The sequence below is a fragment of the Manis javanica genome, chromosome 16 (assembly GCF_040802235.1).
Source record: "Manis javanica isolate MJ-LG chromosome 16, MJ_LKY, whole genome shotgun sequence".
Taxonomy (NCBI): domain Eukaryota; kingdom Metazoa; phylum Chordata; class Mammalia; order Pholidota; family Manidae; genus Manis; species Manis javanica.
In genome coordinates, this window is record NC_133171.1 from 14,835,727 (window position 1) to 14,850,588 (window position 14,862).

At 42.5% G+C, this 14,862-nt stretch overlaps 1 protein-coding gene across 1 annotated transcript in view; it reads left to right on the forward strand.

Annotated features, from left to right (window-relative positions):
- Positions 1 to 12,217, forward strand: part of DCDC2 (doublecortin domain containing 2) — a 145,359-nt gene extending 133,142 nt beyond the window's left edge. Inside the window, exons 9-10 of the mRNA XM_073224080.1 lie at positions 3,831 to 4,133; positions 6,866 to 12,217. Coding sequence (XP_073080181.1) covers positions 3,831 to 4,133; positions 6,866 to 6,970 — 408 coding nt within the window. The 3' untranslated portion in view covers positions 6,971 to 12,217. The remainder of the gene's footprint in view (positions 1 to 3,830; positions 4,134 to 6,865) is intronic.
- The last annotated feature ends 2,645 nt before the right edge of the window (positions 12,218 to 14,862 follow it).

Sequence of the window (14,862 nt, forward strand, 5' to 3'; positions counted from 1 at the left end):
GGTACATGCCGTGTTGTGCCTCTACCAGTCCCAAGACTTTGATCTCTCACAAAGCAAGCCTTCACCTGTTAAGCAGTCCCTTCTCCCTTCTCCCCAGGCCTGGCATCCACTAGTCTGCTTTCTGTCTTTACAGACTTGGCTTTTCATCAGAATGAAATTGTGCAATATGTGTCCTCCCGGGTCTGGCTTTGCTCCTGCTCTGACCCCTGGGGCAGAGCTGTTCTGGCTGAGATGATGGACGCTCTTTCATGTGCATCCACCTCCAGGCTGCGTGTCAGTTCCCAGTGGTGTGAGGGGTAGCGGATTCCACTCCCAACAGTTCTTCGGTAGCAGGAGGACAAGGAGAGGGGATTAAGGGAGTGTGCACCTTGCTTGTTGACGCTTGTCCTTCTTACCCTGAAAGAGCTCCCGCCCCCTTTTGTGGAAGGAATGCTCCTGTGCACCTTTGCAGGCCCTCCCTGAGGTGTGGATTTTATCTGTGTACCTGTGTGGGTGTAAGACCCCATGTTCCTTCTGGGGATGGTTTGATTGATGGATACGCTGAAAACATCTTTAATAATTTAACGCCTGCTTCAAAGGAGGTTACACCAAAAAGCACATTGCTTTTCATTTATTCATTACAGGTCTGTCATAGCAGCGTTTCTTTGGGTCTTTATTTTTTTTTTGGCCCTGAATTTTAGTGTAGTAATAAAAAATTTGTTCTACACTTGGGATATTTTAAAGATGATAAGCCTTTTAACCGATGTTACTGTCTTGCTTAAATTGATGACATTTGTATTTCAGCACCACAGTCTTGTATCTCTCAGCTAACAGATGTGGCTTCATCTGGCATGTTGGGAAGTGGAACAGGGGACGGGCAGAAAGCGCAGTGTTAGTAGTATGATAATAAGCAAGGAGAACAGAGCCTGACTTGAGGGCTGAGTGTTTCTTAACTAAAACGAGATTAGGGTATGTCCCAGCCCTTTGCATTAAAAGGAGAAGAAAAGGTATGTGTTTGGGAATTGGAAATGAATAAAGGGGTAAGATGAGAAATACAAAAACCTGAAAACACACATGCAATCATTTTGCAACTTTAAGGTGTAAATCTAGATGTCAGGAGAGGAAAACAGACTTTTCTGAGTTAGAAGTAGTCACCCCACAGACTTCAGCAGGCTCATCATATATTCTCAGAGAGGCAAGAACCATGCCCAGATTCCTAAATGATGACAAGAAATGTTGAGGTCCCTGTTTTTATTTTTAAATGATAAGAAATGCTATTTAACTTCTCCTTAAATCCATGCCAGAGCTGCTCCAAGTAGGGCAAGCTCGGGCCCAGCGGTTTCTAGGAGAGCGACTGGCCCTGCGAGGCGTCCGCCGCCGCCACGTGCTGCCCCCGTGCCCTGCCCCGGCGGCTGGGCGATGCCCCACCTGGGTCACAGCGCGGCCGAGCCCAGCGGCGTTTGTCCTCCGCGAGACGCTGCTCACTGCAGGCCCCGCGCTCCAGGCCGCCTTGCGCGCTTGCTGGCCTGACGGCGGCGCCTGGGGTCCGAACCCTAGCCGCCTCGTGCTCTCCGGCGTGATGGCGGGCGTGTCGGGTGATTGCCTGTTTTCCGTATTTGGACAGTGGCCCTAAAGCGCACACATGGTAGGGCCACTGTGCGGGCCCCGGGAGAAGGCGAGCGTGCCAAGCGCTGCGCGCGACGTCCCCAGGCGCCGCGCCCCTGCAGCAGCCTCGGGGTCCGGGTCGGTGTGCGGCCCGCCCGGAGGGGTCCCTCCCAGAAGCGCGCCCTCGCCGCCGCACCGCCCCCGTAACCCCGCTGGGCTCCGGCCTCGGAGGCTCGCGTTCCCTGGGAGGCCCGGCACGCAGGGCGCTGCTCGGCGCGCGCAGGCGCTCCGGCCGCACTCGTGTCGTGGGGACCTGGAGCCTACAGACGCCTCTCGGGGCCGCTCCCACTGCGGGGACCCCTCCCGAGCCCTGCGCCGCCGGGAAGGGGACTTGCCGGCTCTGCGCCCTGCTTTGCCCTCTGCCCCCCGGAGCCGGCCCCTCGCTGTGGCTCTCCCGCCCGCAGCCCCTTTTCCGTCTCGGCGCCCCGCCGCGGAGGCCGCCGGGCCGGTTGGGGCCGGCTCCCTGCCTGCGGCGCAGAAGCCCCGGCTCCTTAGCGATGCGCGCGCATCCTCCTGGGCGCGGCGTGCCTTGTGTTCTGTTGTCATAGCGACAGTTTCCTGCCCTCTCACTGGCCAAACCCTCTGCTCTCGCGTCAGCGCGTGGCAGCGGGGCTTCGTCTTGTCCTCTACGGGCAGAGGGTGAGACATGGCGTGGAGATGGAAACATGTTATGTTTTGGAAGTTGGAGATTTTTCTCACTTTTGCCCATTTAGAAACCAGAAATCCTTACCAAGCACCCTGAGTTGCACCATGGCAAACACTATGGCTATTAGACTATTATAAGACCAACTAGAGTTTTTTCTTTCATTTTTAAAGTGGATCTTTGATATCATGTAATCAAATCTGACACTTTATTTTGGACAGAGTATAAGAATGCCTTGCTCCAACTCTTTCGTCTTTAAAATTATGTTCTGCAGAAGTTTATCCTGAACTTTTAGTCTGCTCCATTTCCTTTCCTTCCTACTTTACCTCTAAAACAGAGGATTATGTTAACTCTTCCAAGGAAAGCTTGAACAGCCCCCTGACGATTATTATTTGGGAGGGTTAATTGGCTTCCGAAATACTCATTTTACAGATGCCAGAAGATTAAGTGACCTGTGCAGTGTTAGACAGCTAGAAAAAGGCAGGTCTGGGGTCCTCAAATAGAACAAATTCAGTATTCCTTCTACCCCCCACTTAAAAAAAAGAACCATTATTTTATTGGGGTCAATGGAGAACTATGATAACCCCAGAAGGAATTTATCATAACAAGTAGGAAGGGATTTTGGTATTTCTTCAGGACCCATGATGTGTCAGGTACTGTGCGCAGCACTGGCTGTAATTCATCTCATCTAATCCCCATGGGGGTTTTATTATATCCCCACGTGCAACAGGGAATCTGAAACACGCAGAAGTTAGGTAACAGGCAGTAAGTGCCTTGGCAGGACTTGAAACTGGGTTTTTCTTTCTCCAAAGTGTTGGCTGTAGAACTCAGCCTTCTGCTCTGTTTTATAGAGGATTTACAGGTATCCAAATAACAGTAAAAATACCTAGAGTTTACAAAATACTTGAGCATTTACTACTTTTATAGAGAGGACTTACCGTTTCTTGGCCTTGGGTCTGCATGACACTCGATCTTTGTGTTTAGACATGTACTGTTAACCCTATTGTGTGCAAAGTTCTTCACATTTGGTGTCAGAAAACCTGTGTTCACCTTTTTGCTATTGCCCCTTATACTTAGGTGTAAGTACATGCTAGACACTGGCAGCAAGGATAGTAATTTCTGCAGAGACTTCTCCCCACTTCCTCTGAGCCAGATCCCCGGCTAGCTGTGGCCAGGTGGTCTCCTCTCTCCCTGGGGATAAAGAGCTCTGGTTTTAGAGCCACGTGCTTTGTTCTCATTCTGTCTCTTCCATGAATACATGGTGAATCTTGGCTAGGTGTTTGGTCTCAGTTTCTTCACCTGTAAAATGGGAATGATGCCAGCCTCACAGGACTGTTGTGAGGATTAAATGAGAAAATACTTGTGAACAGTGTCATTCAGTAGGTTCTCAGTACAGGTTAGTACATTATATACTGTGAGGGTCTATGTGAATGTAACGAGCTTTTACTTGATTGTTTTATAGTAATTACTGCATTACTATAATATGCAGTGGAAAATGTGTTACTCATCTTACTTTCATCCTTTACTCGCTTTGGTCCATCAGAGGCCAGCAGAAATGGTAGATGAGGAAGAAGACGGACAGAAGGAGAACAAGGATGCAGAACAGAAAGAAGGCTCTTCAGGAACAAGTGGTGGAGTTGAAGAGGAAGGAAGCGCGGAGGTTAAGGATGACTCCAAGCAAGCCCCAGAGACGCCGGGTCCCCGGGCGGCACAGGCCGGCCCCGCCCGGGTCAGCAGAGGCACTGATGAGGAGAACGGGGAGGAGCTGGAGCAGCTCCCCGCCGAGCCTCCGGAGGCGGCAGGCGGGGAGGCAGAGGCACGCGCGGCCGGCAGCGAGCAAGATGAGGTATTTGTGTGGCTTGTGCTGAGTGCACTCTTGGGCGGGGGTGCGTGTGTGCGCGTGCACGCGTGTGCACGCGCGTGTGTGCGCGCGTGTGCACTCACATGCTTACGGAATTATTCAAGACTAATAATTATTCAGTTACTTGGACTGGCGTTGCGCAGGGAAGGGCCCAGTGCATGTCTTTGACTATATTATTTCAATCAGTTAACAAGTACTAAATTTACAGGGGCCCCTAAGAACCTGTATAGCAAAAGAGAGAAATATAAGTAACAAATAGAAATAACTTAAGACCAGGGAAGATACAAACCAGACAAGAATATTGAGACCAGTGAGACTCAGACGTGGTAGGAGAGCATCGCCTCTGTTGTGTGTGTGTCTTCTTTGCTCTCTAGAGATTTTAAAGTTCAGTTTGTTTCGTCCACTTTATCAGAAAGAGAAGATGAAGAAGTATGTGATGAGGCCTCTTTCCTACCCTGTTTTGCCACCACGTCCCCAGAGCAGGATATTCTCCAGTCATGGCATTCTTCCATAGGATAGGTTAAGTTACATGCTGATGAAAACACTCAAGTCAATCTCGTGGGATAAGAGCAGGATTATTCCACAGCATGCCCTTCCCTCCTGCGTGTCCGTCAGACCCGTGCCCCACTAACCTCTGAACTGGTCCTTGGTCTCGTGATCCCTGACGCCCAGTACGATGAATGCAATCTTCTCTGTGACAGTCTGTTGATGCGGTTTGACTCAGCTTGTTTTTCTGCTTGGGAGACCAAGCTTAGTATTGGTAAAGTACGAAATGTTCTCACAAGGCCAGGTTTCAATCGCCAGTACACAGTTACTGGTGATCCACTATGTGGCTCACACAGAACATTCTTAACATCTAAATTAAAACACTCAGTGTGTGTCTCTCATTTTTCTCAAGATGAGGTAATCCCAGTACTATTCTACAAGAAAGCCCCCATATGTAGTTCTATATAGTTATTAAAACCTAGTGAACGTTTGTATCCTGAAGTTGTTTGTAGCTAAAATTAAAAAAGAATTCAGTTATGTGATTGCCTTTTCCTCAATAAGGAAACAAGATGAGCTTCTCAAGGAATGCAAAAAAAAAAAAAAAGGTTTCTCAAGGGAAGCAGAGTCTCCTGTCTGGGGAAGCAGAAAGCACAGTAATGCAGGGAACAGTGTCCTTGGCGTCACCCACCCGGCAGCCTCACAGGAGGTGCCACGTAGCTTTGTGGTAACGGCCGCTGATGAGCGTTCCATAGCATCAGATCAGGGTGCACCTTCTGTGTGGGACATAAGACAGTAAGACCTCAGTTGGCATTTTTCTGTTAGTTTAGCTTAATTCAGTACTGTATCCTAAGTGGATTTTTCAGAAATGAATGGGTTGCCTATCCTTCCATTCCATAAATTCAACTTTAAAAAATAGGCCTTTCATAAGAATTTGGCATCAGTCACGATCAAGGTTACATAACATAATTTGAAGCGCAGGTTTTCATGGTAGGTATTGAAGATGAATCTCAGTTCTTGGGGATGCAAAGGAACAGGTGCCCGACATGTGCCTAGTCAGGGGTTTTAGGGACTTGACAAATGCAGAGCAGTGCAGTAATCCACGGAGAGATTTGATTTCGTTTGATTCATCTTTCTTACAATGGTGATACATTTTGTTTCATTCTCCCTAAAGTATTAGGATAGGTACACTTAAGCCTACCCAATATATGAAAAACCAGATTTGTGTGAATTATAAATTATACATCACTAGGTAACTCCTTCAAAAGAATACTTAGAAAATTACTAAAAATTCCTTTTATCATCTAACACTTTGTTCTGTGTAACAGTTCTCAGCTGAAGTGGAAAAGAGCAGGGAACACTTGGCATAAACACTGCAGTCAGTTGACATTTATTCAAAACACTATTTTAGACACTTCATGGGTAACAATGTGAAATAAGAGGAAGTGCCAGTCAGCTTTTCTTCTTTTTTAGAGTATAGATGTGGCGCGTAGAGAAGAGGGAGCTGGAGTTAGTCCTGTCGTCCCCACGCATGGCAGTGGCCCTTGTCAGGGTGGAGCCTCCAGGAGTCCCTGGAGCAGAATTTGAAAACCAGCTAATTCTCATCTCACCCCCTTTGTTGTCAGTCTAGTGGGGGAAAGACAAATTGCAAATGAAACAATGCTGTTAATAACACATGCGAAGTCCTGGTGGCAGAGAGAGAATGCCTGCTGATGGAGAAATCCTGCCCCTGCCTCTGTGTTTTGATTTTAAGTCCTGCTTCTCATCTGCTTAACACGTGAGGGTACTTGGTATATTCACAAAGACTTGGTGAGTTCTGATAGGAAACTAACAGAACAACTGGTATGGGGCTGGATTACTATGACATGAAGGTAGATTCGGTGCATTTTTCTCTTCCCTTTTCCCTAAAAATGCTAAAATGAAAAGTATAAATATGCTGTTGAAAAGAAAAGATCAAATCAAAGTAAAGAAAAATATAGAGAAAAATAAAGCCTGCAGCATAAGAAATGAGTCTATGCCCTTAAAGCACGTCGTGGATTATGGCCTCAGGAAAGCTTCTGTACAAGTAGCAGGCTGAGCACCGAGTTGCCGTTGAGTAATGACCTACTAAGAACAGAGGGAGCCCAGCTGAATATTTATATGATTAAATGGAATATTGAGTCATTTTTCTCCTTGTATGTTTTATTACCCATGTAACTAAGGAGCTCAATATCTTTTGATCTGTTTTCCTCTAGGCTGACTTAGATCCTCAAAGACCACCAAGACCAGAAGTAAAAATCACTAGTCCACAAGAAAATGAAAACAACGAACCAAACAAGGACTATGCTGCTGTAGCATAGATGATTTTTAAGAAGAAAGAAAAATGAAGGTTTACAATATTTGAATAATAAGTATATAGTTGTTGCTAAACATAACATGGCAATGTGGTTGAATACTACCTACTGAATTTTAAAGTAAGGGGGAATAGCTACTAAATGAGAGTGACTCCTTTTTAGGGGATGTGTTTTTTAAAGATATTTAGAAAAACTAAGAGGGATGGAAGGAGATTTGCATTGGAAGACAGTCAGCCACTTGTCTTTGTGATTCCATCACAGCCCATTGTATACTTTCTTTTAAATGCCAGCTTATTTTAAAGCACTTAGCTAAGAAGGCAAAGAAAATTAAAGCAACAACAGTAGGAAAGCTTGTACTATTTTTTAAAGCAATAAACTCTTGAATAAACAAATTGCAGTTTAGTTTCAGAGGTAATTTGGAGATGGCAGGAGATTGGAATGTCACCATGACTTGCTGAGATTCTTTTCTCTCTTCCTCTTTAGCCAGCATCCACCGTAATGAATTAAAAAATCAGTGCAAGGTATTCATTTTAGAAGGAAGTGGATTGGTGATTGGTGTTGTCCTGCCGCCCCTCAGGCACCTCCAGCTTTAAGCCTGTCGTGGCTTCCTGGCTACTCACAAGGGACTCCAGGAGGGGGGCACCTGTCACGCACGGGGCCTGGCCGGCTGGAGCGCAGGTTCCGGCGACCCATAGTCCCCCCTGAGCTAGTCGCCCTTTAGCAGTAGAGTCCCCCTCTTCTTCAGGTCACTATATTAGCTCATAAACTCAATGTTGGCTATTCCAAAGACTGAATTCTTATCAGTTTTTTACAAAAAAGCAAGACACTGCAAGAGCGGATGGCCATATGAGGCTTTGCCACTGCTCGGTGCACTTGGGCTTTACCTCGTTTCTGTTGGGGTTGCCTGGTCTTATTTTTCCCTGTAGGGATAACAGCAAATATTTATTTTCATGGCCAGTTTTATTTAGACTCAAGCAAGATGCATAATTAGAAGCTATATGATAGAAATTATTGAAAAAGTTTTAAAATTGTCATAATAAAATCAGTTCCTGATTACAATTTTGTGGGCTAATTAACTCACAGTTATCTTGCTCGATATATATGAGGATAATTGTATTTTTTGAATTCTTAAGGAATGATGCAGTTCTTCCTTCAATTTAGAAATAATTCATTTTTCTCATTAAAGAATATTTTTGTGAATTATGTACAAGTTATAAAGTGGAAATTTTAACTTTTAGTGCTTTTATAGAATTCATTATTAATCATGAGTTTAAAAGACATTTCTTCCCCTTCAGATTTCATAAACAACCATTTGGAATCAAAGTAGTTGTATAAAGCACTTAATAATAGAGAAAACAACTGTATTTCTCCTACTAGCTATTTGAATATTTCCCACAAATAGGAAGTATAAGCAGAGACTTATGTGACAGTATTGGAAGAGATAATGACACAAGGGCATGTTAGCCTGGGAGGATAAATTCCAGCATAAAGTCTAGACTGTCCTTCCTGTTAGTAGGACTACAGGCAACAGTCTTGTGTTGCTAGGGAAACAGACTGCCTGGTTTTTTAATGTTAAATTTCCACACTCTTACTGGGCCCCAGGCTAATGATTTTAAATAGTTCATAAAAATAAGGGATTAATTAGGCATGAGGTGGCTCTTTGTGTTTTCTTTCTTTGATGAGGAGTTTCTCTCTTCTTTCTTTAAAAAGATAATTCTCTTTTTTCTCCTGTTCTGTTCTTCATTATAGTATAAAGTTTGTGTTGGGAACTTTTTAAGAGGCATCTTAATGAAGCACGATGTTATTTTACATGAAAAACAAAGTTTGGTACTTTAGCAAAAAAAAATAGAAAAATGGGAATATAATAATTCTTGTGTGTGTATGTTTTGCCACATGTTGATAAGATATACTTGTGACCTAACTTAAGGGAATGAACAACTAATCCCTTTAAGACACTTCGTAAACCTATTATTGAAAAAAATAAATGAAATATGTTTAACCGAGGAAGAAGTCATTCACAGAGAATGAAAATTGTGGATATCATTTATGGAGATAACTTTAACATAAATGGTGAAAGTTAATCACCTCCTGAATGTGGACATCTTCACCTTGGGAATGGTGGCCTCTGTGCTTTCATGTTTTGCCCAGTAACCACAGAAGCAAAATTTTTAAAAGATTAATTGCTAAGCTAAAAACATGACGTCTGAGCTATTGCCAATCTAAACAACTAGAATATGTAGATATACATAGATACATGTCAGAGACTTACACAGCTGTACTCACACACTTTAAAATACTGAAAAGTCCTCTTAAGGAGCAGCGTTATTAATAGAATAAGGCTCTTTCAATAGAAGCTATGCACAAAAACATGGGGCGGAAATGCTAAGAGCTGACATACATCCCGGTGCTTTAAAACTTGGTTCCTGAAGACCTTGAGATGTAAAATTCTACTCAAAATAAGAAAGCTACCAGCATTTTAATGAAAAATGTATTCTAGGGAGAGATGATTATATATATGCTAAATACATAATCATATATATATTGTGTTCCTGAAGAAATTCCAGAGTATATGTTAGTTCTTTATCATCAGCCTTTAAGTACCATATATATTTGGTACAGAATATTTAATTGCAATGCAGGCTCTGTTAGAAGGTTATTACTCTTTGGCAATGTGTGTATGTGATTTACATCAATGCATAGAAGACCCTTCGGTACCAAGTAGCCAGGTTCACTACAAATAGAATAGAATAAACGACTCATTTCTTACTGCGCTAGTTTATCTAACATTTAAGTTAGTGCAGAAGCTTTTTGCCTTTCTGGTGTGAATGTAATGTCTTGCAATGGAACCACTTTTTTTTTTTTAAAGGTGAGTCTGTTTTTCTAAAGTGATGAGCACATACAGCTCTTTATTATTATTATTTTTGTAAATGCTATAAACATTTTGCTTTGCAGAAAACATCCACTACATAGATGGAACTGATTTTTGTTCTTACCACATGAAATTTGTGTATTTCCTACCATAAAGTCTAAGTGACTCAGGTGGAGAATGGAAGTGTGTCCTCACATATTGATGAGGAAGAAAAACACTTTTTTTAAAGAGGCGTAACATCCTGTACAATATGGAGAATTAGAGAAGGATTTTAAAATGTCCGGATAACCATAAAGCATTTATAAAATCAAGAGATAACTAATGGAGCACCATTGACTTAAGCCAACTACCGATGTAGCTTTAATCTATAAATGGGACCAAATGAATTATCTGTAGTTTCCATCAGCTTAAACCACATAGTTTCACTGAGTGTGAGTTGTTGCCATGGCTTCAGTGGCATATGGGAAGAGCAGTGACTAGTCAGTTTCAGAAGTTTGTAGAAAACCTGTTTGTTTTTTGCTCCAATGTTTTCCTTGTGCCTTAAATCTTTAATGTATACAGTGAGAGTGGGTGGTTATTCATGCTATAGTGATATGATTTATGCTTAGAATTTCTTTTTGTAAGGAAAATAATTTGTGCTTTGATGAAATCATAAGCATTAAGGTTTTTACTTCCAAATCAGTGCTTGCTCTAAAATACAAAACTTTACTGTATCTTTTGAGTAAATAAATCTGTTTTATATAATTAAAATGTGTCTGAACACTGTTTGTGATGTGTTGCCAATATTTCATGTATTAATTCTTTGTATGACTTTTCACAAATGCAGTAAAACTTTGATTTAAACCAAGTGGAAATTCAGCACCTTAAAGGATACCTGTGTTTCTGTTTAGCATGGATATAAAACTTTATTATGTAAAGAAAAATAATTTTTACATGGCCATATACATGTTTAGTTGATAAAAAATCTCAACTATATTTAAAAAATCATTTTAAAAAATGAAATGGTGTTAGGAACACAGGTCCAGAATTTTTGTTACGATAAAGATATCTTTAAAAGCAGAAAGTAAATTGCATATTACACATATTTTGCATACATTTACAATTCATAGAGATTGGCTAAAATTCTGCTTCGGTTTGTGGGATATTTACTGCTTTCATTCTATTGATTTCAAGTGATTTTGTTTTTCCTTCACAAACGTGAAGACACAGAAGCAGTTATGCACAAGCATTTCGCGTTCGTGGTAATAACAAAACGTGATAGGGGTGCCCTCGCCGAGGAGAGCCCGTCGGGCACCTCCATGCAGGTGCCCACGTGTCTGTTACTCCAGAGAGAAAGCAGACTTCATCCAGGTTGCCAGTCAGGCCCCTGGGCTGTGTGGCCCAGTGACGTCAGAGGCTTTCCACAACCAGTGACTGGTCTCGACAGGGTGTTGTAGCAGGGCTGGCATGTGTTGGTTACAAAGCTCTCGTTCATGAGAATAAAGAGGCAGCTTCTCTGCAGGTTTCCAGCAGTTCCCCCTGCCCAGTGGGAGCTGGCTCAGTCGTGCAGCTGTGTCCTGGGTGCGTCACCCACTGAGGACAGTGCCACGGCGTGCGCAGCTCTGCTCTTACACGTATTACTGGTTTAGGAACAAAAGGATATAAAATTGCCCCCAAATGCCCTATTGGTTTGAGACTCGGTGACGCGGCTCCTCGTTTGCCCTTTTGGGGCAGAAGACTGCCGCCCGGCCTGCTGTGGCTCCTCGGCTCCAGCTGCTCTTCCTCCTCCGGATCCCCCAGAGCAATTGGTCACCTTCTTCACCACCTGAGCTGTGACTCCGCATTGGGACCCCCAGGCCAGGTTCTTTCTGCCTGGGAGCTCCAGACCCTCTCAGTCTCAAATGAACCATCTTCTTGAAGACATGTTTCTATTCCTCTGTTACCCATCCTGGTTGATACCAGGCACCACTCAACTAGAAACTGAGAAGACGTCTTAAAATATTGCCATTCTCTCCACGTCAAATCTCGAGTTCCTTTCTGCTTTGCTTATCGGATGCTTAGAAACGTTAGTTCTCTGCTTATTAACGGGCATTTTCTGTTCCTGTTCACCGGCCATGAGGGTTCCTATTCACTGATTCAGTTGCTTAGCTCATTTTCTCTATAAAGTTTTGGACTTTTAATTACTACTTTTTATTTTTATTTGCAGGTTAACAAATTCTTTATAACTGTAGCTGGCTCTATGCTTTACACATACCTCTGCCAGATTATGGTTTGTCTTTTCGCTTTTCTGAAAATGGTACCAACCTAGAGAACTTCTTGATATTAATGTAGTTAAGAATACAATTGTTTTCTTTATAGCTTATGTTTTTTGTGCTTTATTTAATAAATCTGAACACTGATGTCAATGATATTCTATAATACTTTTTTTTTTTTAAAGCTTTCTGCCTATAGGACTTCATCTACTGGGAATGTATTTTTGTATGCATTGGAGCTAGCTATTTAATTTTCTTTGCTTTTTTCATATGGATGACAAACCATTTTAGCATCATTTATTGACCATGCTTTCTTTCCCTCATTGATTCGTAATAGGAACTATACCATGTTCCCATATATTTTAAGGAAATTCCTGACCCAAGATTGAAGGAAAATCCTATTATGGACTAAATTATGTCCCTCCAAATTCCAGTTAAGTCCCCCAACCCCCACCCATGTGACTGTATTTGGAGATTGGGCCTCAGTGGAGGCAATAAGGTTAAATGAGGTCATAAGGATGGAACTCTGACCCCAGAGAAGAGCTTGCAGGCTCCGTGTGCACCCAGAGGAAATGCCGGGTGAGGAGACCAAGATAGCCAGAGTGGCCGCTCCAGAAACCCAGCCGCCCAGCACGGCGATCAGGGACTTCTGCCTCCACACCCGTGAGAAAATGGATGTCAGTTGTTGAAGCCTCTGAGCAGACTAAAACAAATCCCTTCTTGCTGTGTAGGTAACAGGATTTTTTAGTTTGTTTATTAACAAATTCTTTTTGTCTTATGCTCAAAATAAGTTCCTTACATCTGCTATCTACATTTGTTTCTTAGCTGTCTGCTAATGAGCTCCTTTCCTCAGTATCAGGACCACTGCAGTGATGGGGGTCAGGTTTCCCAGACACCATCTGGACAGCTTCTCTGCCTGTGTGGTGACCGTTGACTTATACTCAGGATGGTGACGACAGTGAGATGCAATGGGAAACATGCCACATTTAAAGTATTGAAAAGCAGGTTCCTCTCTAATAAAAAAATTAGAAAATAGAACATGTGAAAAATGCTTGTGACAATGTGCAAAAAGAAAGGGCGTGCCACAGTCCACGCTCTGTCCCTCCCTATCTCGTGTCTCTCTACAAGGTGCCCCACCCTCTTTGTGGTTGCGTATGAGGTCCTTGTGTTCATAGATGAAGGAAGTGTCCGTGACAAACGGCCTCGGGGTCGGGGCTGTGAGCTTAGATTCTCAGCCCGGTGTTCTGCTTCCACTCTGATTGGGCTCTCTACGCCAAAATGTCACTTTTAAATTACTGTGGCTTTTTAGGAAGTGATGTCTGATTGAATCTTCTTAATTAAAAACTATCTTGGCTGTTTCCTATTAATTTATAGCATCAACTTGTCAGGTTTTGTGGAAAACCCTGTGGAGACTTTGATTAGAACTGCATCGGTCTTTTTGACATTGAGATATCCTGTCCATATATTTGAAACATCCATTTATCCAGGTCTTTTAAAAAATCCTTCCAAAAATTTGTGTAATTTTTATTGTAATGGCCTTGAACATCTTTTAATATATTTACTTCTAGATATCACACAGTTCTGTGGCTATTGTGAATGAAATTTTTAAAAATTTTGTTTTCCAGTGATTTATTAATGATATCTAAGAATGTTGCTGATTTCTGTCAATTGATTTTGCATTCATCCCCTTGCTGAATTCCCTTATTAGAGGTGGTTTATAAGTTTTCTGTAGGATTTTGATGCAGATTATAATATTATCTGCAAAAATAGCATTTGTTCCTGTTCTAATCCTTAAAATAATTTTTTCCGTCATTCTTATTAGTTAGAACCTCCAGCACATATTGCATGGAAGCAGGATAATTTCCTTTTCATGACAGTAAGGGAATGCTTCTAGTATTGAACTTTAAATGTGATGTTGCTTATATTTTTGGTAGATATCTTATGTTAAGTTAGATTTCTCTTTTACTCCTGTTTCTAAGAGGTGCTTTATTTGCAAACTCTGTGGAGAAAAGGGAACCTTTGTGCACAGTTGGTGGGAATGTAAGCTGGTGCAGCCACAATGGAAACAGTGTGAAGGCTCCTCAAAAAATAAAAAATTTATTTTCTATTTATAAATAATTTATAAATAATTTATAAAAAATAAAAAATTTATTTCTATGATATGGTCCAACAATCCCACTTCAAGGCATATATCCAAAGGAAATAAGTATTTCAAAGAGATATCTGTGCCCCCATGTTCACTGTAGCATTATTCACAACAGCCAAGATGGAAAAAACCTAAGTGTCCACTGATGGATAATTGTATAAAGGAGAAAATATGTATATAATAAAATGTGATATATATATAATATGTATAATAAAACACACACATGCTCAATGGAATGTCATTCAGTCATGAGAAAGGACATCCTGCCGTCTGTGACAATGTAGGTGAACCAGGAAGACCTTCAGTGAAACAAGCCAGATAGTGACAGACACTGTGACCTCGTTTGTGTCTGGAATCGGACAAACACCGACTCGCAGAGGCAGAGAGCAGGATGAAGGGTACAAGGGGCTGGGGTCGGGGAAGTGAGATGTTGGTCAAAGGCTTCAAACTTTTAGTTGTAAGATGAGTAAGTTTTGGGGGTACAACAGTGTGGTGGCCATAGTCAGCAGCGCCCTTGCTGAGAGAGTAGACCTAAGTGTTCTTACCACACAAAACAAAGGCAACTGGGAGGGGATGGCTGGTAATTAGCGCTGTTGTGACGGTCGTCTCCCTACGTGTACATGGCCCCGATCACCCCATCACACCCCTTACC